The sequence below is a fragment of the Coenobita brevimanus genome, chromosome 1, assembly GCF_032717465.1.
Source record: "Coenobita brevimanus isolate Jiangsu-jjx chromosome 1, ASM3271746v2, whole genome shotgun sequence".
Taxonomy (NCBI): domain Eukaryota; kingdom Metazoa; phylum Arthropoda; class Malacostraca; order Decapoda; family Coenobitidae; genus Coenobita; species Coenobita brevimanus.
In genome coordinates, this window is record NC_136954.1 from 56,041,834 (window position 1) to 56,064,014 (window position 22,181).

Genomic DNA, 22,181 nt, shown 5'->3' on the forward strand with positions numbered 1-22,181 from the left:
TACTGAATGGGCGTATTGAGGTTTTATCTAACTTTGGCAAAAAAATAAAATAAATAAATACTGTATTATAAATGTCCTGATCAAAATCAAATTATCAGCAGGGAAAAATATACAGGAATACCCCAATTAAACAATGCAACTGGTTAAGTAAAAACCCAGCACTAAGTAGGATATCATATCTTGGAGTAGATTTAACGTGTAAATTTAGGGATGCGTTTTTGAGCCTCTGGTTTCCTCCCCAAGTCCTAAACACATCCGAATGAGTCCAAAAAAAAGTTTAAAGCCAATCTAAATGGCCTAACAGCTGTAAAAGAAGCTAACCTAAAGCCAGTGCCCGTCTCTCCTGTACCCAGTCAAGGTCACGAAGAATGCAATCTCTGACTCGTTATTCAAACTCAGTAGAGACGCAGCAGCAGCAGCATGTACATTATACAATCCCGCAATCAGATAATCCAGAGACAATTACATAAACACCTGTTATGCATAGTAATAATGTATGAATGACAGAGAATTATCCAAGATGCAAACTGTCGCGACAGAGAATAGCTGATGTTTTCACGGGGAATGCGATCGATGATGCGATCGGAATAACCTTTTCAACCGCCCCTCTTTATGTCCTTTTTGTTATTGTTCTGCTTGCTGAGCTCCCTTTTCTTCTTCTCTCTTATTTTCCAACATTTTAAAAATTCCTTTGTATTTTCAAAGCACTTTTCCTTGAACAGCCCGAACGTAAACACATGATTTATCGATCGATGATGCGATCAGGATTGCATTTTCAACGGCCCCTCTTTATGTCATTTCAGCTACTATTCTGGTTGCTGAGCTCGTTTATTTTCTCTCTTATTTTCCAACATTTATTTAGAAATTCCTTTGTACTGTCGATGTGTTTTTCCTTGAACAGCCCGAATGTATGATTTATCAGTGTAGGCACATCAGTGCAGGAAAGTCTTACTCTCTAAGGTTCTCATAATCATTAATATTTATTTAGTTATTATTATGTATGTAATCCATGACAGGTTAGATGACAGCTGAACTGTCAAACACGAAATATTCTTTGTAGAGTCGCCTAGTTGTCCTCACTGTTTTGTACCTCATCTGATGGGCGAGAATCCATACCTCAAATGATAGTGTTCACTCCACCTATGACTAAAATACATTAATCTAAATCTAACAACAGTTTATAGATCAACCTAAACACAAAATTTAAGTCAACCAGTAAAAAAAAAGAAAAAAAAAGAAAAGAAAAAAAAAAACTTCGCAAACTGGAGGTAGGCCTACGATAGGCAGGGTAGGGTGGTATTTCTACCCCCCATCACTATTCCGGGGTATTGCATCAAGGGGTATCGTAAATCGGTGTTTGCCTGTAATGCAAAAGGTTCACAGAGATAAAGATCATTTACTAATTATCTGCAAACAATTCTGTCCTTATCAGCAAAGTACACTATCTTTGATGTCAGCTGGGAGTGTATTCTCTCCACGTTCAAGCTGCTCCCTTACATGTGCAATTCTGCTCCCTCACATCTGTGATGCTCTCTACATGCACAATCCACTCTCTTACATGAGAAATCCGTTCCCTCTCACCAGCACTCTTTCACGCTCAGCAGTCCTCCTCTTATTAGACTTTCATTACATTCTGCACTGCTCTTTTCTAGAAAATACTGGGGTGGGATGCAGGGAGGTTCTACAAGAATCTGCTATATGAGAAATTGATGATATGAGAATGGACAATTTAGACCCAAATTCAGTGATGCCAGCAAGGTCAGTTAACCTAACCTTGTTTTCCCCATTAGTTACGTACTCCGTTATATCAGTTTTCACTGTCCTATTTCTTGTTTCATTATCTGAGTTTTCACTATCCCATTCACACTGGTAAACAACTTCTTCCTATCCAATTGTTCATCCCACCATACCTGTGTATGCTCTCCTAATTTTCACTCTGGCACACCAGTTTTTACTACCTATGCAGTCTGCCATTTACATACCCACTTTTGTAACAGGATCCACCTATACTTTGGACACATATATGACTAATTCCCTGTTCTATCATTAGTTCTGCCGGAACTGGGGACATGGTAAGTTTCTACAGCTATCTTCTCTCTATTACTTAACATAATCAATGGGATACTATTTGGCAAAGCTGAAATTTAGCTTCTTTGTCAGAATGCTTGTGGAAATTTATCAGAAAATATAAACAGGGAATAATAATTGCAAAAAACAAAAACCATCACTGCATAGAACACTAACTGAATAGAACAAAAAATAACCACTGCATAAACAAAAACAACTAATGCAAAGAAGAAATTAGAGAAAAATTGACAAACAGGAAACAAAAAAAAAATCAAAAACTCCTAAACTAGAATCTTACCCGGTGTTGTTTGGAATGTTTACCAATGTCGTCATCTGTCAACTTTAAGTGAACTCATAATACCATTATTACTATAAACAATATTAAACTCTCAATTATCCGTCATCACAACAGCCGGCCCAATGCAATATCCAGCACTGCTGGCTCAGCCACATTAATGCAGTACCTGGCAAAACAGAACATATCCAACAGTTCTATGCAATATCCAGCATTTAGGTGCATCAACCAGCCCTGTATTAGTGTATTTTATCATTATTGCCCAATTTTCATCTTCCACTCAAGCAAAAGTTTCCAGGATAGAGGGTCGAGATGGATAATAACACGATATCCAGCTCAGCACCGAATATTGAGCCGAAGGAGGCTACTATGCAATATCCAGCACTGAGTTTGGCTGAATTACGCAAGATAATTGAGAGTTTACTGTATTACACTTCAACACTTTTATAACTTAACATATGTGGCAGTGTATGGGCACAGTAAGAATGTATCATTAACTTTTAACTTCCCGTGGATAATATTCATCAATGACTTATGGGCAAAAAGACAGTACGAAATAATAGTGCACTACACTGCTCAGGTACAGCCGGGTCTCTGAGACCCCCCCCAGCAAGTTTGTTTGGTAAACTACCTTCTAAACACCAGGAAACCCTGTACCCCCCAATAGCTGCCTGACTTTTTGTACCCATGTATGGGGTGAAAGGGCAATTTCGAGCTCTTCTCCATTTCCGGTGTAGGGGAGGGGGTCCGTGAGACCCACCTCTACCTTTTTTGCGTGCTTTATTTTGTTCCCTGAGTGCAAATAAGGTCGCAGCTTCAGGCACCCCAACATCACACCATGAAGCTCCATGATGCTACTGCCAGTTGCACCACACAAAGTTACAATCAGATTTTGTTTTCATTTTTTCTCTGAATAATTAAAAAAGGAAGTTTTTTTTTTTAATTGGTAAAAATATATAATGAATTAAAAAATTAAGTTTATTTACATGGCTGTATTGCATATACATTGAAGAATACCATACCATGTTTGGATCTGTCATAAATAAAACAAAAGTGCATTTTCTGACCTTGTTTCTGACATGGGTCTGGTAGACCCAGGTCTACCTGAGGCGAAACGGTGGACAAAGGTCTACCTGAGGAGGGTTAGACAGTATCCTTTACCTTCATGTTCGGTGTCATTTGCAGTTGTGGTGCCCGTTGGTTCAATCAAGAAGACAGGCAAGCAACCACTCCTGATGGGCCAGCCTGGAAAAAAATGTAAAAACTAGGGAGAAAATCAAAATAAATATAACTAAAATAATTCATGATGTTTATAAAATACTGTCCCTTGATTAGGTTGAAAACATGGGAACATTTTTTTAATTCAAATTTTCACCTCTTCTTAACCAAAACCTTCTTGAGCTTCCTGCCTTTTTCCCTTTCACTCTCTTGCTTGATTTTTTTTTTTTCCAAGTTTCGGTGTTTGGTCCGCGTCTCATTGACAATCTTGAACTTCGCTTCCCCTCCCCTCAAGGAATCAACCCTGCTTCTGGCCTTTGGCTCCTTCTTCCTTGCATAAAAATGAAAAAAAATTATTTGTAAGGAAATTTCAGTGGCAAGGTTAGGGTTAGGACTGCCTTCATTTGGTGGCACTGACAACCAGGTAATGAAATTGCCTGGTTATGGGCTACAAAAATACCGTACCTCAACTATCTCCCTACCTTTCGAAAGCATGGAGTGTCTGCAGATGGAATATTTAAGCCTACAGTACAGTCCACGGGGTTCACTTTAACGTCAGCCTGGGGTCACAACACTTACCCTATATCTGGCTAAGCTCCATCTAAACCTCACCGCCAGAAAATTCACTATCAGAACTGAATAAATAGCACAAAAAGACATCATAACAACCTTCACATCATCTTAATAGAATTCACCCGAAAATTTCGCTCTAGGTGGGGGCAAGCAAGGTGACCGTACAGACGCTTACCTCATGGTGATTTATATCCATTATTTTGATGTCCACTTCGTATTGCCATTCTCTATCTTTGTCCAGGATATATATCAATACTTTCTGACCTGTTTTTCGACATCTTGCTATCCGATGACACAAGATTCTTAATGATTATACAGGCATCCTCTCCTACCACTCCATTACAAACATGGCTGCCAGCCTCCCCCCAAGCAAAACATCCGGGACCTTCAGAATAATCTCTTGGAACGACATAAAGCCAACATCTAATTGATGATGATAGTAATAATAATAATAAAGATAAATATATATGTAAAAAAAAAAACTGCAAGAAAAAAGTCAATTAGTTACTTCATTATTTATCTCGCATTTATAGACCATAGAAAATGGGTCACCGGGAACTATTCTAAATTTTGTAAATCTGGTAAACAACTGAACTCTAAGCATCTATTCAACTTTCCATAGTCTCCATCCCAAAAGGAGTGGCCAGAAATTAATCTCCTCCATGTCAACCTCTTCTCCGTCATCAAGCTGTCCTCTCTCAGCTCACATTTCCTTCTGCACGTTTCCACCTCATCCTCGGTCTCCCCCTTCCTTCTCCATTAGTTTGCCTTCCGTCAAACTTACATCACCAGCTCATAGCCTTTATCTCATCCTTCCATCTATTCCTTCTCTCCTTCTATCTCACTTATACCTTCATCTCTCCTCTCCCTCCATCTCGTCTCATCCCTCTATCCATTTTCTCCCCCCATATCTCTCATTCCCTCATCTTTTCTCTCCATTTCTCTCTTCCCTCTATCCATTTTTTCATCCTATCTCCCTCCACCTCTTCTCTCCCTCATCCCTCTATCTATTCTGTCTCCCACTCAATCTCTCCTCTCCTCTCCTCTCATCTCTCTCTCTCTCTCTCTCTCTCTCTACAAACATCCCTAACCCCTTTTCAGCTCAGTTGATGATCAAATGTAGTCAGATCGGGATTAATTCAACTATGTTACTTTAGTACCAACTTAAAAAGACAAGGCTGTGATTCTAAGTCCTTTCCACAGCACTCCTTCGTGACTAGCATCATATTCTTACGTTAGGCTACTCATAAGGCAGCACTCAAGATAGAAAATTGGAAGTTTTAGGATTAGTAAAAAGTGACTAGTAACCAAGGAGACCCATTACCTCAACCAAGGGTCATTGAATATCCAGCAGCGACAAAATCCATTGCCTGGCTCAGCTCCATTTGATGAAAAACCAGCTATAGTCAACTTATAATCTGTAGGCTATGAATTTTTAATCCCTTTATTGGTAGTAAGAGTATTTTCGAAGGCATTTTTAAAAATTTATTGAATACCAGATAAAAATGAAAGGGAAAAACATACTTTCCCCCACTAGCACCGGTCCGATTTTTTAAAATTCAAATGGGCCTTACACAGATTATGTCTCACAAGCTGATCAGGGTAGGTTAGGGTAGAAATTTTGGTCTGATAGAGCTTGGGAGTTTCTAAAATTAGGTTTAATGGCAATCCTAGGTGGTTAATCAAATGGGGGTGTGGGGGACAAAGTAATATTAGACTGACAGGATCATCAATAAACAAACTGCTTCAGGTGTCCATGCAGCTTCCTTGAAAACTCTAAATTGTTTGTATGTGGCATGTGTTAGGAACGAAATGCTGTAAGGTAGTGAAACCTAGGAAGTAAAGGTGGATACTCTAGACTCAGACATACTGAAACGGCAGTTAGATGGATGTGTAGTGCATCCTTGATTACAAAGACTGGGGCGCTAGGATTGAGACTGAGTTCTTAGTTAGGATGGGACTGGAATGTACTGAGGTTGTGATGAGGAGGGGTAGATTGAGATGGTTTGGGCATGTGGAGAGGATGGAGGATGACCTTTGGTTCCTTCTTCCTTGCATTAAAAAAAGAAAAATGGGGTGAGGAAAGTGCAAACATCAGGGGTAATGTTGCGAGAGCCAGAGTCAAAAGACCTGGGACAAGGTCAGATTGTGACCTCAGGGTTAAGGTACGGAATAGGGAGTCTGCAAGAGATAGAGCAGAGTGGAGAGGCACCATCAAGTGACCAAGACGGAAACATGCATGTTGGAGCCTTTATAAATGAATGAATGGCTCGTCAAAAATCAACAAGCAGTTATCTGTGTGCCATATTGTACAGTACACACGAAAACTACGGTAAATGTAATATTGTAAACCCATCTACGTAACAATGACAACTGTTTTAGTACTCACTCCGCCTCCCCCCACATACACACACTTTTTTTATGTCGTCCCGTGTCCGCTTCTCATATTTCAAGAATGATTACTTAGAGTGATTCTGTTTTCAGCACAAGCACTGTTGTACTACGCTGATTGTTGCTTTTATTATTCATGGTATACTTTCAGGCACGGGTTGGAGGAGGGGGCTATTCTCGGCAGATCAAAGATTAATAAAAAGGAAAATGTTACTTACCACACTGATCAAGAATATAAGTACTGCACATGCCTATTTTACTCCTGTGGTTAAAACAAGTAAAATGAAAGTGGATGTTTATCTGACTATTTAAACAGATTAAAGGGTGCTTCCGCTACCCAAGTCCTGTTTGCATTACTAAGCAGCTCATCAAACACCGTATTTTCATAGAATACAGATGCCCTTCCAATTAAGAGCAAGTTTATTTAATGTGTGTGTCTTTATGAAGACTTGGGTACGCCAGTGATTAATTACCCTCTAGTAACTCGTCCTTACTAAAAATTACCACTGTGATCATATTTATCATAGTCATATCATTACTATGCAGTATATATGATTAACCTTTTGCGGTAAGAGATGCAATTTAGGATATTTTCGCTTGGTTAATAACAGGATTTCAGGGAACCCATACTTTCCAAATAATAATAATAATAATAATAATATGCAGAAAGAACAAACGAACTGTCGCCTCGTGAATATCGTACATGGCTACTCGTGACTTTGCCATTTCCTTTAGGTGACATTTCTTACTGCTTCCAGGTGCCAGGCGCAGGAATCTTTATGCGGTGACTAATAATCGCCAACTCCGCCCTTCAGCTCCCTCCCTATCCCCCTAAAGACGATAGTGGACTGCTGGATAAGGGCAACTTCAGCCTGCAGTCCATTGGGTTTACGTCCATATGAGCTCCTGGCCACAACAATAAAGGAGGGAGGAGGAAGGAAGGGGTCACGGAGCTAATTTTATCTATTTGGAGGAAGGGAAGCGGAACGTCCCGTAATATCAGGGGGGGGGGGACTAAAACACTGATCCAAGCTTGTCCGGAAGTGTCTGAAATGAAGAGGCAGTTATGTAGTCACGAATTCGTCATGCGTTGCTCAGACTCAGTTCAAGATACAAAGGACCAGGAACAGGTGAGGCGAAGTAAACCAGGAAAATACCTTGTCTCCCCGAAAGTTAGTCATATCTAATATCAGAACTCTTACTTCGTCTTTACACTCACCCAAAACACACATACAAATACAATCACTCGACCTGCAAACATCCCACACCCTCCCACATACAAACACCCCCCCCAACCCACAACCCCCCCCCACACAGAGAGGATCACAAACCCATCTCCCCACCCACACACACATACACATACAAACCCCCCTTCCACACACCCACTTCCCGCGACAATGAGAACATCAGATAAAGGCAACTCCTAGCACCACCCCCTCCTCCCCCATGGACAATACCCCTGGATACGGCCTTGACCACCATGATGATGATGATGATGATGATTGTATAATTGCATAATAAGCTTCACACACGTATCATCTGGGCCACAAACAAAAGAATCACGGTGGATACAACTAAGCGTCACTCCTCCACACTCTCTAAAGTTGCATGGAATCCCACATCCATATGCAGAAGAACCAGTGTGGATGAAACGGTAACTCCACTGCACAGTCAAAAGTTACATGGAGTCTTGTTACAGTAATACGGTACATGTGACTATGCGATTTAAGGCTTTTGAGTAATTTAGTTGCCGAAGAAGGTTTCGTAACTTGAATATCTTTGAAGAATGATTAAAGTCCATGTCTCATTTGTTTACGAAGCTCTCTAACACCTCTTCCTAAGCGATTTATTTTGCTGATAAAACCTGATTGTCTTGTGTCATTTAAATCATTCAAATCAGCTAGCTGTATAAAAAAATATATCGTTAAGGAACAGATGTTAGGGAGTTTCCTTATCCATTGAGAATACGGACCTTAAGACACTAAAGCCTCAAACTGGCTTCCATTAAACCTCTTAGTTAAAATGTCTTTATTGGTAAGACTATATACAACAACAACTCACACCACCAGTACATAACACGTAGTATTAAAAATATTATACTCTATTAACTGACCTTATCTGGCAAGCATCTAGTACTCACAAACTCTCAGCAACAATCACGGGTACATACCAATATACAATTACAGTATCTAAAAATTTGTACGAATCAGTCTGGAACGCCTTAACTGCTGGGTTTTTGTTACACATGATTCCAATATTCATACTAAAAGATTGGGTCATGTGCAGCCCTGAAGATTTTGATATGTAGTATACACACACCAAGTGTCAAGAACATGATAGCACACATGCGACAGGTCTAGATCAACATTCTGGGCTGACCATATACACAAAAACAACCATGTGCTTTATACTTTCCAGTAAATTAAGCTTGTATGTGTTTATGTGTGTCTAGTAATGTTACTATTATCATTCCAGGATAATGTGGTTCAAAGACTCATCATAGATTCTTAGGTATCTGATACCTGTATATATATATATCGCTCAATGGTATGAAAGAACTCAAAAATACTTAATTTGCACATTATTAAAGCCTTGTAAGAAAACCTGCTGTATATTTAAAATATCAAATTGGGTTAAGGACATAAGTAGATATTTTAACTGGCATAAAATTTGAAGGTGACTGCAAATTATTCATTAAAATTTCTTGTAAGAGCCCAGAACTCTTAAGAGCTAAAAAAAAAAAATGCTTACAAATTTTTAAGTCACGTCTAGTCATACTACTGTATATGAATTATTGCTGTCACGTTTGGCTATACAGTCTTAAAGTTTTGATTTGAGCTGCCTGGAAAGATCACCGGTGCCTCAAGAAAAGGCATACCGAGTGAGAACGAGGACAGATCAACAACTACTGTAGCTTGTGTGTAGAGATTACACTGAGGGAATGTGATGCACCTACAATTCACTAAGGCAGATGGTTCGGACGAGGCGCTCTGATACAACGTACGGGTCAGCATTTGAAGAAGGTCGCCTGTCCTCCAGGTAGCCAGTCTTCTCCTCGGCAACACTGCGAGGAATTCTGACTGACGCGCCCCTGTTGGCCACACCGGCAGAAAAGTCATGGATAGAGGAAGTTTCATGGTGTCCGGTCAAACGGCGCTCATTGTCCTTCCCTCCGTGGGGGTCGTAGGCCTTGATGTGTTTGGCGTGAACCTTGGCCAGCTTTTCAATGCCTGACTCAATTGCATGGATACCATCGGCCTGCCTCATCGCTTCAGTGGAGAAGTTGGTGTGCATGCCAGCACCGTTCCAGTCTCCAGGGATTGGTTTAGGGTCCAGGGAGACGACAACACCGAAATCCTCAGCGACTCTGTGCAGGAGGTAGCGAGCCATCCATAGGTCATCGCCCATTATGATACCTTCACAAGGACCAACCTGGAACTCCCACTGGGCCGGCATCACCTCAGCATTCTCACCAGCAATGGAGATTCCAGTGTAAAGGCAGGCACGGTAATGAGCTTCAACTATGTCACGCCCATACACCTTCCTGGCCCCGACACCACAGTAGTAAGGTCCCTGAGGTCCTGGGTAACCATTCTTGGGCCAGCCCAGAGGGTGCTTGTCAATGTCCAGCAGTGTGTACTCCTGTTCCATGCCAAACCACGGGTGCTGGTCAGCTGCCCTCTTCATCACTTCAACACAGGTGTGACGCCGGTTGGTCTCAGTGGGGGTCTTGTTATGCTTATAGGTCTCACACAGCACCAGCTTGTTGTTACCCAGGCGGAAGGGGTCACGGTAGATGGCCACAGGATAGAGGTACACATCACTGTTGCTGCCCTCAGCCTGTCCAGTTGATGAACCATCAAAATTCCAAATGGGCAACTCTGCAACACATTTAAATCATAGTTACAACTAGGTATTAATCGCAAGTTTATGAATTTGGGTATTGGTCAGTCCTGATGACAAACCTAGAAGTCAAACAAGTTAAAACTGCCTTGTTAGATGAGACGGCAGAAAATTTAGCAAAACTCACACTGTATGCTCACTAAAGACAAAGAAGCTGTAACAAAATCAGCATATTTTTTATTATTAACCCTCTTACTACAACAGCATTTATCTTAAACTGAATAAACTCGTCTACGAGCTGCAAGATGCAAGACTAAATTTTAAACTGCTACCATCGTGCTAGGGCTTAACTTTAACTAATTTCCCCATCCATTTAAAAAAAAAAAAATCTTGGGGCAACGCAGTCATCTAGTGAGAAATGTCACCAGTTAAAGAGTTTACATCTAGACTCTTACGATCTTTTCCCAGGCATAGTAACCCAAGGCTTGACAACTGTAGTCCAGAACATTTCACGGTAAATAAAACTAAAATAACAAGAGTCATCGTAGTTACACAAATGGGTCTAAGATTACAAACATTAACCAGCCCAATACCACCCCTTTTCCAGGCGCAGGAACCCTGGGCTACATAGGCTACCATAGCCCACAATACATGACCTAGTACAGGTCACTCAAACCTAAGAAATACACAGATAATGACCTTCACCCCTAACAAGTGCCAGACAACTAGACCAAGTATGTCTGAAATCAAAAGCTATCTTTGCCTTTGGTCTGTACTGTAAGTGCCGCATGAAACTTATTAACACCTCTTCCTTAGTGGTTTCTTTTGCACAACTGGCCTGAACATTCTCTCTGATACTTTAGGTCATTTGAAATACGACCCATAACCCTCACAGTTTTCTCATACTCTAACAGCAGCTGCCTAGTATGGGTCAACTGGCAAGATCCAAATGCATTTCTTAGGTTGTTCTTAATCGTCTCGCTCCCATACGCATGTGTGCTTAGTATTTTACTCAGGCTAGTGTGAGTCAGTTTTAACTACATGTCAGAAATATCTCAATTACTGTACAGGGTTAAAATCTCCCCCAATGAACTTTTTCAGTGCTTGGCCAATCATAAAGGCTAGGTATTTTACTCAGGGTAACACTGCGGTTTTGTCGATACATGCAAGAAATCAGAGCAGTCTCAGGGTAGAAGAAAACCTGCAAGATATAACATTTTTTTTTCTTTTTAATACCCAAGGCAGTCAGAGGGTTGAAAGAATAAAACCTAGAAGGGACCAGCATTCTTTCTATACCTGATGGCGCCTTGGGAACGAAGTTGAGCGTCCTTGTTTTGGATCTGAGGTTCTCGCCGGTGCCGTCAATCCACACATACATGGCCTGGCACTTGTTATCCGGCACATCCAGACGAAGGTACCGGTCCAATACCGACTTGGTGTTCATCATGCTTTGGTTATACATCTTGACGGTGGTACTTGGCAATCTGCAGGATACAGAGGATGGCTATGACTCACTGATCGACTGACTGACTGACTGCTTGACTGACACTGTCTGATCGACTAACTGACTGACTGATCGACTGACTGATTGATCAATTGATCCTTGTAGCTTAACTTCAAGGGTTACTGTCGCTGTGTGGCAAGAATAAAATCAAAGAAAGCAATGAAACCCCAGAGGAAACGTCACACACGAACGTCAAATACACACTATAAAACCAAATACAATAAAACAATAGCTGACAAAGGAAGGTCACTGTCTCAAAAAGGAGAAATTGGCTCCTCACACCACACACGCCTCCTCACCAAACAGTGAGGAAAGAAGGAAGGCCCATCTCTTGCCCTAAACCTGGAGAGTAACGACGAGGGGCATCTCTAAAAGTGTCATTCAGTTACTGGGACCGAACAGTCGTCATCCCAATTACGTAAACTGAGAGACTGAGGAACTGTGTAACATGTGTCATAGTGCCTTGAATTTTTGTTCAAAAGGAAAAATTACCTGAAGAGTCCAATTCAGACTGAAACTGCCCATTTTCTTAATAAACAACTTTCTAAAATGTGCGTGTAATACTCCCATGTGTACCATACGACCACATGAGGGTGATGTCGAACAATATAATTTGGGTCAAACCTTCATTCCTGACTTTTCACTAACGAACTTTCAACAAAAGGTACAGCAGTCATGAATGAAGTTTTGCCCTTAGCTCATGTTTCACATTATGCTCCTTTAACTGCCCTTGTGTTCCATTATACTATAAAATGTGAGAGATGATTACATGCCTATTAGACTGCAAAACTGGTAGAAAAGCTAAAGAATGACAGTGTTCCCTGCAGCGGAGCAGGGAAGGCCACTGACCTCACTGATCACATGAGGTTGCGCAACAACAGCTAAACAAGGCTGTACCAAGTTCTGAAAAAAGAAAAAAAGTAGCTTTTCAGCTTACTAAATAAGCTTCTGGAAAAAAAGAAAGAATACCGTAGTGACAGCCTGCATGAACCTGTACCTACATTGAGATTTTACGTGAGCTATAAGACTGCGCTAATTTTCATGAGTACTAAACGAGGGAAAACTACAACCTGCGATGGAAGAAAAACTCCATCACGGTATTAAAGTCTATTCAATGTGCAACTTTGTTTATACCGTATACATAAACATTACAAAACCCCGATCAGCTCTAACCTTCACTTGTTTGCACGAAAGGATAAACAAACAACTAAAAAACATACATACAGGTTATTCAAGGTGAGAAGAGAGTAGAAAACGAGTACTGACAAGCTTTTCCTGTCCCCCCAAAAACAGGTTTGCCGGCCACCTGTTGAAAGGGTGTGGAGTATTACTGAGAACCTGTTTACCGCACGGATCACACTATTATTATTATTATTATTATTATTATTATTATTAGATACGTGATAATTTGTTTTGGTACACGGCTCATATGCATCATCATCGTAATTATTATTATTGTTATTACTGTATTATTATTATTATTATTATTATTATTATTATTATTATTATTATTATTACAGCAATAATGGAAAATTGGAAAGGTACGTTTTTTATCAATCTTCAGAATAATAAGCATTAAAAACGAGCATATCAGTGATAAGATAGAACTGAAAATGTTCCTGTAAAAAATTGTGTGTGTGTGTGTGTGTGTGTGTGAGCGAGAGAAAGAGAGTTATAGCACTTCCCTCCATACTAAACCTACCCGGTACCCAAAAACTGAATAAAATTGTGTGAAGGCAACAAAAAAAAAAAAAAATACGTCATTGAACTGAAGTGGTTAAAACTAAAGTAGGATTTAGCACTCAACCCCAGATAAATAAAAATGTTTAATGTTAACAAGAATTTAGTACTAGAGCAGTTCCTACCATGAGAAGGTTAAGGCCACCACAGAGGGCTCGACACAAAGACGGGGCTAACAGGAGACGTGAGGGTCAAACCAGCCTCTATGCAGCCTACGTAACAACTTTCACCCATACACGTGACCTAAAGAAAAAACTATTGCAGAGTTGGTACCTGTTGCTATGGGAGAGAGAGAGAGAGAGAGAGAGAGAGAGAGAGAGAGAGAGAGAATGACTATAAAACTTAATAATAATAATAATAATAATAATAATAATAATAATAACAGAAACATCACAGAATGACAGCAATGAACGAAATACGTACAGCCTAAGTAACCTAAATAATTTATCAATTTAATTAAACCAAAGTTAATGGAGAGTTCAATGACTTCTTTCCTGCTCACCTTAAGGCCAAGTTATTTTACTTTTGGTTTTGTTATTTATTTATTCATTTATTTGTTTATTTATTTTGTCTTTCGTGTTTCAGGATATTTATCTCGACATCTGCTTCCCAGTATTGTATTACGTCAGCATTACTTTCATATTGTGTGTGTGTGTGTGTGTGTGTGTGTGTGTGTGTGTGTGTGTGTGTGTGTGTGTGTGTGTGTCTCAAAACTAGATCTGGAGCCGGTAAGACAGTTGGACAAAGTTAGTCTCTCTTTATCCCTGTCCAACCAGCAATAAAATTAGGGACCTGGATGGAATTGCACTGCTCCGGTTCGTCTTCTAGGGGAAAATATAACTGGAAGACTAGTGGAGTGTCTGCCTTAACACCTCTCGTCGTGCGAATAAATACCACACATGCAAACAGTGATAATTATGTATGCCAACCCATGCCCCGGTTATTTGCTTACAGACTAATTTCCGTCCATAAAGTAGGTTGCTCATTCTTTTATCTTTTTTCTTAGGTGTACACCTCTTGTTCCTCCTCCCCCTCTTCTTCCTCTTCCTCCTTCCCCTATATTTCCTCTTCCTTCTCCTCTTCTTTCTCCTTCTCCTCCTCCTTCTCCTTCTCTTGGTATGACATCATCAATGTAATCTTTTGCTCAACACATACCTTATCAGTGCGTATTGCTGGAATATAAACATCATGCATTCTTTCTTTTTATCATTCGTTCTTTGTTTTTATTGAATACTTATCTTTCAATATTTGTCTGTTATTTGGCTACGAAAATATTTATTCTCTCGAAAATGTTTATATACCTTTGTGGCCTCTTCCTGTCCTAATGTTTTCACTTTTTCTTTTCCTCTATGACTATTATTATTATTATTACGGTATTATTACTCAACGTTATTTTTAGACGTCCATTAATTTCCTACTTGTGTTTTGCTTGCCGTGGACACATTTCCCTCAGTTAATCAACTGCTTTTATTTTTGAACATCCAAGCCTGATGTACTTTGGCGTTCAGGACAGACATGCTTATCATTTCAGTATGTTATCTCTTCAACACCGGCGTGCTTTCTACTTGTTATTCGCTCGGCACACGTGTTTTATTATTACTCTTCAATATTTGTGTTACCTCTGTGTTCTTTCACTTTTCCCACCTCCCTGTTGGCGACCCAGAGGGAACAGCTGAAGTACACGTGATCGCCCACCCCCGCTACCACCACCCACACCGCAATAAACTCAAAATAAACTCTCCATACACCAAAATTCGGGTATATTCTCAACTATAACGAACAAATCTCCTCCAATTTCAAAAGAAGGTTAGGAAATAATACGGATAAAAGATAGATTAGAGGTTTATAAAAGAAGGCTGTGCTGCACCCTCGCTATAAGGACTCCACCTCGCTATAACGACCCCTCTGGCCTGCGTACGGCGAGATCCGGTGAAAATCTCAACCGAAATAACGAACTCTTGTCCAAATTTAAAAGTACGTTAATGGTGCCGAAGATAAAGATGACTTAGATGTTATCAAATAGGGGGATAAGGGATGGGATGTTCTGATCACGTGTACAGTGGGCTGCAAGGAGACTGGAGACAGGGGATGGGAGGGGGGAGGAGGGGGAGGCCGTCTGGGAAAATACGTAGGAAACTTAGAAGGGAGGGAGGGAAGGAGGAGGGGCGGTCTTAGAGGAAAGGTGAAGGGGAAAGGAAGGGCTGGAAGAGAACCTGTGGAAAGGGAAGGTAGGGGTGGAGGGAAGGAGGGGGAAAGGGGAGAACCTGCAGGGTAGGAGTGGAAGACGCTAAAGGAATGCAAGGGGCTTGGAAGGGGAGGGAGGGATGACAAATATGATTCAATAAATAAAAATAATGTTTGATTCAATAATATCGTTCATTAAATAAAAATGCATTACTTCAACACCAGTGAAAGTATTAAAAAAAAAAAAAAAAAAAATATGGATCAACAACACATAAAAGAAGCGTGGATCGAAAACAACGTATGAATAAAACCAAATTACCAAAAAACACACTAAAAATGACATGGATTGGGAAAAACAACAAAACACTGCACAAACGCACCAACCATCCATCCATCCATCCATCTACCCATCATCCCCCATCCACCCATCGATCTACCCATCCATCCATCTACGCATCCATCCATCTATATATCCATCCATTATCCTGCTGGAAGGAGGGAAAGGAGATGAAGGATGCTGGAAGGAGGGGAGGGATATGAAGGATGCTGGAAGGATGGGAGGGATATGAAGGATGCAGGAAGGAGGGGAGGGATATGAAGGATGCTGGAAGGAGGGAAAGGAGATGAAGGATGCTGGAAGGAGGGGAGGGAGATGAAGGATGCTGGAAGGAGCGGAGGAAGATGAAGGATGCTGGAAGGATGGGAGGGATATGAAGGATGCTGGAAGGAGGGGAGGGATATGAAGGATGCTGGAAGGATGGGAGGGATATGAAGGATGCTGGAAGGATGGGAGGGATATGAAGGATGCTGGAAGGAGGGGAGGGATATGAAGGATGCTGGAAGGAGGGGAGGGATATGAAGGATGCTGGAAGGAGGGGAGGGAGATGAAGGATGTTGGATGGACGGGACAGAGATGAAGGATGCTGGAAGGAAAGAAGGGAGATGAAGGATGCTGGAAGGAAAGAAGGGAGATGAAGAATGCTCGAAGGAAAGAAGGGAGATGAAAGATGTTGGAAGGAAAGAAGAGAGATGAAGTATGCTGGAAGGAGAGAAGGGAGATGACGGATGCTGGAAGGATGGAAGGTAGGAGAGTGAGAGGAGATAAAAGAAGATGCGGAGGGGACGTACGCTGGAATGAAGGAAGGAAAGACACAAGGAAGGGTAAGGAAGGCAAGGAGGGAAACTGAAGGAGAGAGAAGGAGGAGGAAGAAGGAAAGAAGAACGAACTAGGCAGCAGACGGAAGACAGAGGCAGGGGAGAGGTGGGAGGAAGGGAGGGAAGAGCAATTAGTTTCAGCAAACCAAGCGTCACTGTCTACAATTTCACCTCAGCTGGAGAATAAAACACACACACACACACACACACACACACAGCTACTATTACTGGGTAGGGAGAGGGGGAGTTGGATATGGCGAAACTGTACTTTCTTTTTTTTGGCCTGTCTACTGTAGACAATGAGGTGCCGTGCTGTCTGTGCTGTTGCCTCTCTCTCTCTCTCTCTCTCTCTCTCTCTCTCTCTCTCTCTCTCTCTCTCATAGCATTGAAGCTGAAGTGAAAGTAGTTTTTTTGTGTCACTGCTGGCCACAGACTTGATATTCCGGCCCAGTTGTCCTACGTGTCACACCTTCACACCAACTCGGCGCTAATGTCCACTGTCCATACTGAATACATGCTGGCGCCAATCAGTCTCTCTCTCTCTCTCTCTCTCTCTCTCTCTCTACTGCAGGCGGCACGAGGTCAGGCTGTGTAAGGGGAGGTACCACTTCTAATGCATGAAATACAGTGCAATTACTCAAGTTGCAGCCGCAGTGAAGAAGCCGCCTCTCGTTGCACAGTCCGATCCCGTGCAAGCCTACCAATTCATCCTCCCCATTCCAGTTTATCTACGTATTAACCCCTTCAATCTGATTTTTTTTTTTTACTTCATCCTTGCCGCCTCCAGTCCATTTTCTTTAGCTCGGGGGAGGCTATTATGGTGCATAGGCAAGACACCCCAACCCCCTGGAAGACAACCCAACCCCCTGCAAGACACCCCAACCCCCTGGAAGACAACCCAACCCCCTGCAAGACACCCCAACCCCCTGGAAGACAACCCAACCCCCTGCAAGACAACCCAACCCCCTGCAAGACAACCCAACCCCCTGCAAGACAACCCAACCCCCTGCAAGACAGCCCAACCCCCTGCAAGACAGCCCAACCCCCTGCAAGACAACCCACACCCCCTGCAAGACAACCCACACCCCCTGCAAGACAATCCAATCCCCTGCAAGACAACCCAACCCCCTGCAAGACAATCCAACCTCCTGTAAGACAACCCAACCCCTTGCAAGACAGTCCAAACACCCTGCAAGACAGCCCAACCCCCTGCAAGACAATCCAATCCCCTGCAAGACAACCCAACCCCCTGCAAGACAATCCAACCCCCTGCAAGACAACCCAACCCCCTGCAAGACAACCCAACCCCCTGCAAGACAGTCCAAACACCCTGCAAGACAACCCAACCCCCTGCAAGACAGTCCAAACACCCTGCAAGGCAACCCAACCCCCTGCAAGACAACCCAACCCCCTGCAAGACAACCCAACCCCCTGCAAGACAGTCCAAACACCCTGCAAGACAACCCAACCCCCCCTGCAAAACAGCCAAACCCCTTGCAAGACATCCCAGCCCCCTGCAAGACAGTCCAAACCCCCTGCATGACAACCCAACCCCCTGCAAGACAACCCAACCCTAACAGTATCATTATTACCCCCCTGCGCGTGGTGGTTTGGTGGTGGGTCTCGGGTTGGTGACGGCCCTGAGAGAGAGAGAGAGAGAAACACTCACAATCACCATTTTTACGGTGCTTACTTCTTTCCTACCCCTTCTCCCCCTCTCCCATCCCCTCCTGACACTCCCCACCCACAAAAGCCTTCCTACGCTCAGACATTGCCAAACACCATACAACATCGTCACAATCGCCAGTTTTATGTACTTTCTCCTTTCCCACACCTTTCCCCCCTCCTCCCACCCCACCCCCTCAGACTGCCCACTGCAACCACCATACAATCATCACGTCAGCTCCTGTATTTTACCTCTTCCACAAACCCAAATGTTAAAAAAAAATGAAAAACGAAAAAAGAATATGAAGAAGTGATGCTCAAATTTTACGTCTGAACGATTTTTTTATTCTTATTTTTTTCATATCAAAGACATTCCCCCTTTTTCTCCTTGACCTCCTCTCTCGCCGTCAACTCCTTTACTACGATGCTTTTGTTAATTCTTATTGATGTCTGATTATTTTATTTAAGCTAGGGAAGACGTTATTAGTCTGTGGGTTAGAGCGGTCCTTACTAACGCCTTTATTATAGATTTTCTTCCTTTAGCCGAAGAGTGTGGTAGCAGCAAGCGTAAAACAGGGACACCATTGGATTAAACAGCTGTGCATCCCGCCTACACTGTTACTTTCAAGGTCGTCTGCAAACACACACATGCACCCACACCCACACAAAACACACACACACACACACACACACACACACACACACACACACAAAGAAAAGGCGACAACCAACCTCTAATTCGAAAAGTCTCCCCTCAGCCGAAAAAAATAATCCGGTCATAATTTTATCCATTAATACTCTGGCAGTGTCGTAATATGTCGTAAAAAAAACACACACTAATGCCAGTACACCAATCCTGCATGAGTGGGTGTTGGCGCCAAAGTGGTGGCATGTGGAGGGGTGTGATACGTAGGGCTGCTCGGGGGACGCGCTGTTACAGGCCAATGCAGAGTCGGGAACAATAAATACTATAAATACATAAACACTAAATAAAAAAATAAAAGCAAACAAAATAAAATACAATAATAAAAATAAAAGGGATACAAGGAAATTCCAAATGACTTATATGATTTTTGTATTTCTTAGTTTTGTTACTTTTTCAACACATTACACTCGCCTCTACAATTTTATCAGACTTACAATCAATTTTATCTGTGAGGCTGAGAGAAAACCTAAGAGCTCAAATGAAAGAGAGCTATGATGCTGACGTTCCCCCCCCCCTCTTTTCTTTTACGTTTCCAAAAGCACGTAATGAGGATGGAAGCAATACCTATAACCTTTCTCAATCGCGCACTCTAACGTGGGATGCAGGCTAATAACTTCAAATCAACAGGTGTCCCATGAATGATGAGTAGACTTTAGGTGTTTGCTTACCCCACTGCGCTCTTAAAATAGGTTCAATAATACGGTTTAAAAAAGAAAAAAAAGCTCAATGTACTTTCAATAATACGGACGAAGAGCGCTCTATGCAGTGTGTCAAAGAGCGCTCTACGTAATAAGCGCCACACAGCTCCCTTCATTTATAACTTTAATAATACGGACGAGGAGCTTTTCACTGTTCGACTCCAATAAACGTCCAAGATGGTTTTGTTTACACGATACAATTCACGTGGAGCAAAACAGCGAGCAGTGAAGGAACAGACACTTTGAGCCAAACACAGTACTGTTCATGTTAAAAAGTAATAACATAAAAAACAACTATGGCTTTTTGCAATGGTGAAGAAATTAGACTTTTTTGTCAATTACACCAAATTTTGTTGGAACGAGTAACAAACAATAACCCTGTTTCTAAAAATTATACAAATCAACGTATTCCATTCCTGTCTCAATACCCGCTGTATGTCATGAACCTTACTGTATAGGACCAAGTTTTTGCACTTACATTCTAACTAAAGACAAAAACAAACAAAAACCAGCCTACAACTTACTGAAAAAATGAAAACGCCTTGGAAAAAAGAAAAATACCACCAACTCCCCCAAACCTTGAACTCTGGCCAACCTCCCTGCCTCAAACCCACCTCGATGCCAAACCGATGTGAGCCGCAGGGAACGTCTGCACACTCCTCCTTCCACGACACAACTGCTATGGCTGTCCCGGGGCTCTGGTCTTTTATACCTTTAGAGTGAAGAGGGAGGGGAGAGAGAGGGGAGGGAATTTCAGTGGGTGCCGGAGGGAAGGGAGAGATCGAAAGGGAGGAGGAGTGGAGGAGGTTATGTAAGGCAGGAAGGTCTGGAGGGCAGAGATAAAGGGATGCAAGAGGAAATGGAAGGATTAAAGGATGAAAGGTGTGTGTGTGTGTGTGTGTGTGTGTGTGTGTGTGTGTGTGTGAGAGAGAGAGAGAGAGAGAGAGAGAGAGAGAGAGAGAGAGCGTGAGAGGCGTGCTATGGGGTGATGACGAAGAGGTACTGGGAAGGATTAAGAGGGTAGGTGGGAGAGGGAGGGGAAAGAGAAGGAGGAGGAAGAGAAAATGGGAGGGAAGAGAAGGGAGAGAAGGGGAGAAATTTTGCGTGAGAGATGGGACAGGCTGGAAGGGAGAAGGGGGAGGAAGGGAAGGGCGGAGCAACTAAAAAAAAAAAAGATGGATGGAGTCAATAAAGGGAGAGAAAGAGGGAAAGAGAGTGAATGAAAGGGAAAAAGGGAGGAGGAAAATGAAAGTAGGGTGGAAAGGGGAATAGGTAAGGGGAGGAGAATGAGGGAGGGAGAAATGAAAGGAGGGAAAGTAGGAAGGAGAAAAAGGGAGAATGAACTGGAGTAAAGGGAGAGGAGGAAGTACCGTAGGAGGAGGAAGCAGATGAAATAAGAAGGAAAATGGGCAGATAAAGGGAGATATAAGGGAGAAGAGGACAAGGTACAAAGGCCGAAAAGGATAAAAAGGGAGAGTAGGGGGGAGGAAAGGAGGAGGGCTAGGGGAAGGAGGAAGGAATGAAGGACGGGGGAGGAATTTAAGTCGGAGGGAGGAAAGGGCTGTGTGTGTGTGTGTGTGTGTGTGTGTGTGTGTGTGTGTGTGTGTGTGTGTGTGTGAGAGGGAGAGAGAGAGAGAGAGAGAGAGAGAGAGAATTACCTTGCACCGCCAACCTGTCCCGTGACCGGCGTCTTAATTTCTTCGGTAGTTTTTTTTTTTTTTTCACTTGCCAAGTTAGACGATTTTTTTCATCTCAGTGGGTAGTGGAGAGGGACGCCTTCACGTGGTGGCACCGGTAAATCCAAGCGGCTCCTCTGCCTGGGTATTCAAACGTCCCTTAACTCACCCCCATCCCCAGAAAGGAGGATGGTGGATTGCCGGAGAGGGGTTACTTCAGCCTGCAGTCCACTGGGTTCACATTTCAGAGGAGATATGTCGAACTGGAGGGATGAGATATAACCTTAATGTAACCTCCTCGTGTGTGTGTGTGTGTGTGTGTGTGTGTGTGTGTGTGTGTGTGTGTGTGTGTGTGTGTGTGTGTGTGTGTGTGTGTGTGTGTGTGTGAAGACGTTAACAGACATACTTGGAGGTGGTCTGGCCAGGAGGAAAGGATGGAGAATGAGAGACTGACAAGAAAAGGGCT

The 22,181-nt window shown here is 42.4% G+C and overlaps 1 protein-coding gene across 1 annotated transcript; it reads right to left on the reverse strand.

The window, feature by feature from the left end:
• Positions 1-8,557: 8,557 nt before the first annotated feature.
• Positions 8,558-20,718, reverse strand: LOC145392436 (glutamine synthetase). The gene is made up of 3 exons (XM_080267028.1): positions 20,654-20,718; positions 11,684-11,871; positions 8,558-10,425 (listed from the first exon to the last, which is right to left on the reverse strand). The coding sequence occupies exons 2-3, from the start codon at positions 11,847-11,849 to the stop codon at positions 9,497-9,499; spliced, it is 1,095 nt and encodes a 364-aa protein (XP_080123154.1). The 5' UTR covers positions 11,850-11,871; positions 20,654-20,718; the 3' UTR covers positions 8,558-9,496.
• Positions 20,719-22,181: the final 1,463 nt, after the last annotated feature.

Bases quoted from the DNA above. Each gene is read 5' to 3' on its own strand.
- LOC145392436 (XM_080267028.1), bottom strand. From the start codon at position 11,849: ATGTATAACCAAAGCATGATGAACACCAAGTCGGTATTGGACCGGTAC. The intron at 10,426-11,683 runs GTATAGAAAGAA...AATGTGTTGCAG, and splicing joins CGTTCCCAAGGCGCCATCAG to AGTTGCCCATTTGGAATTTT.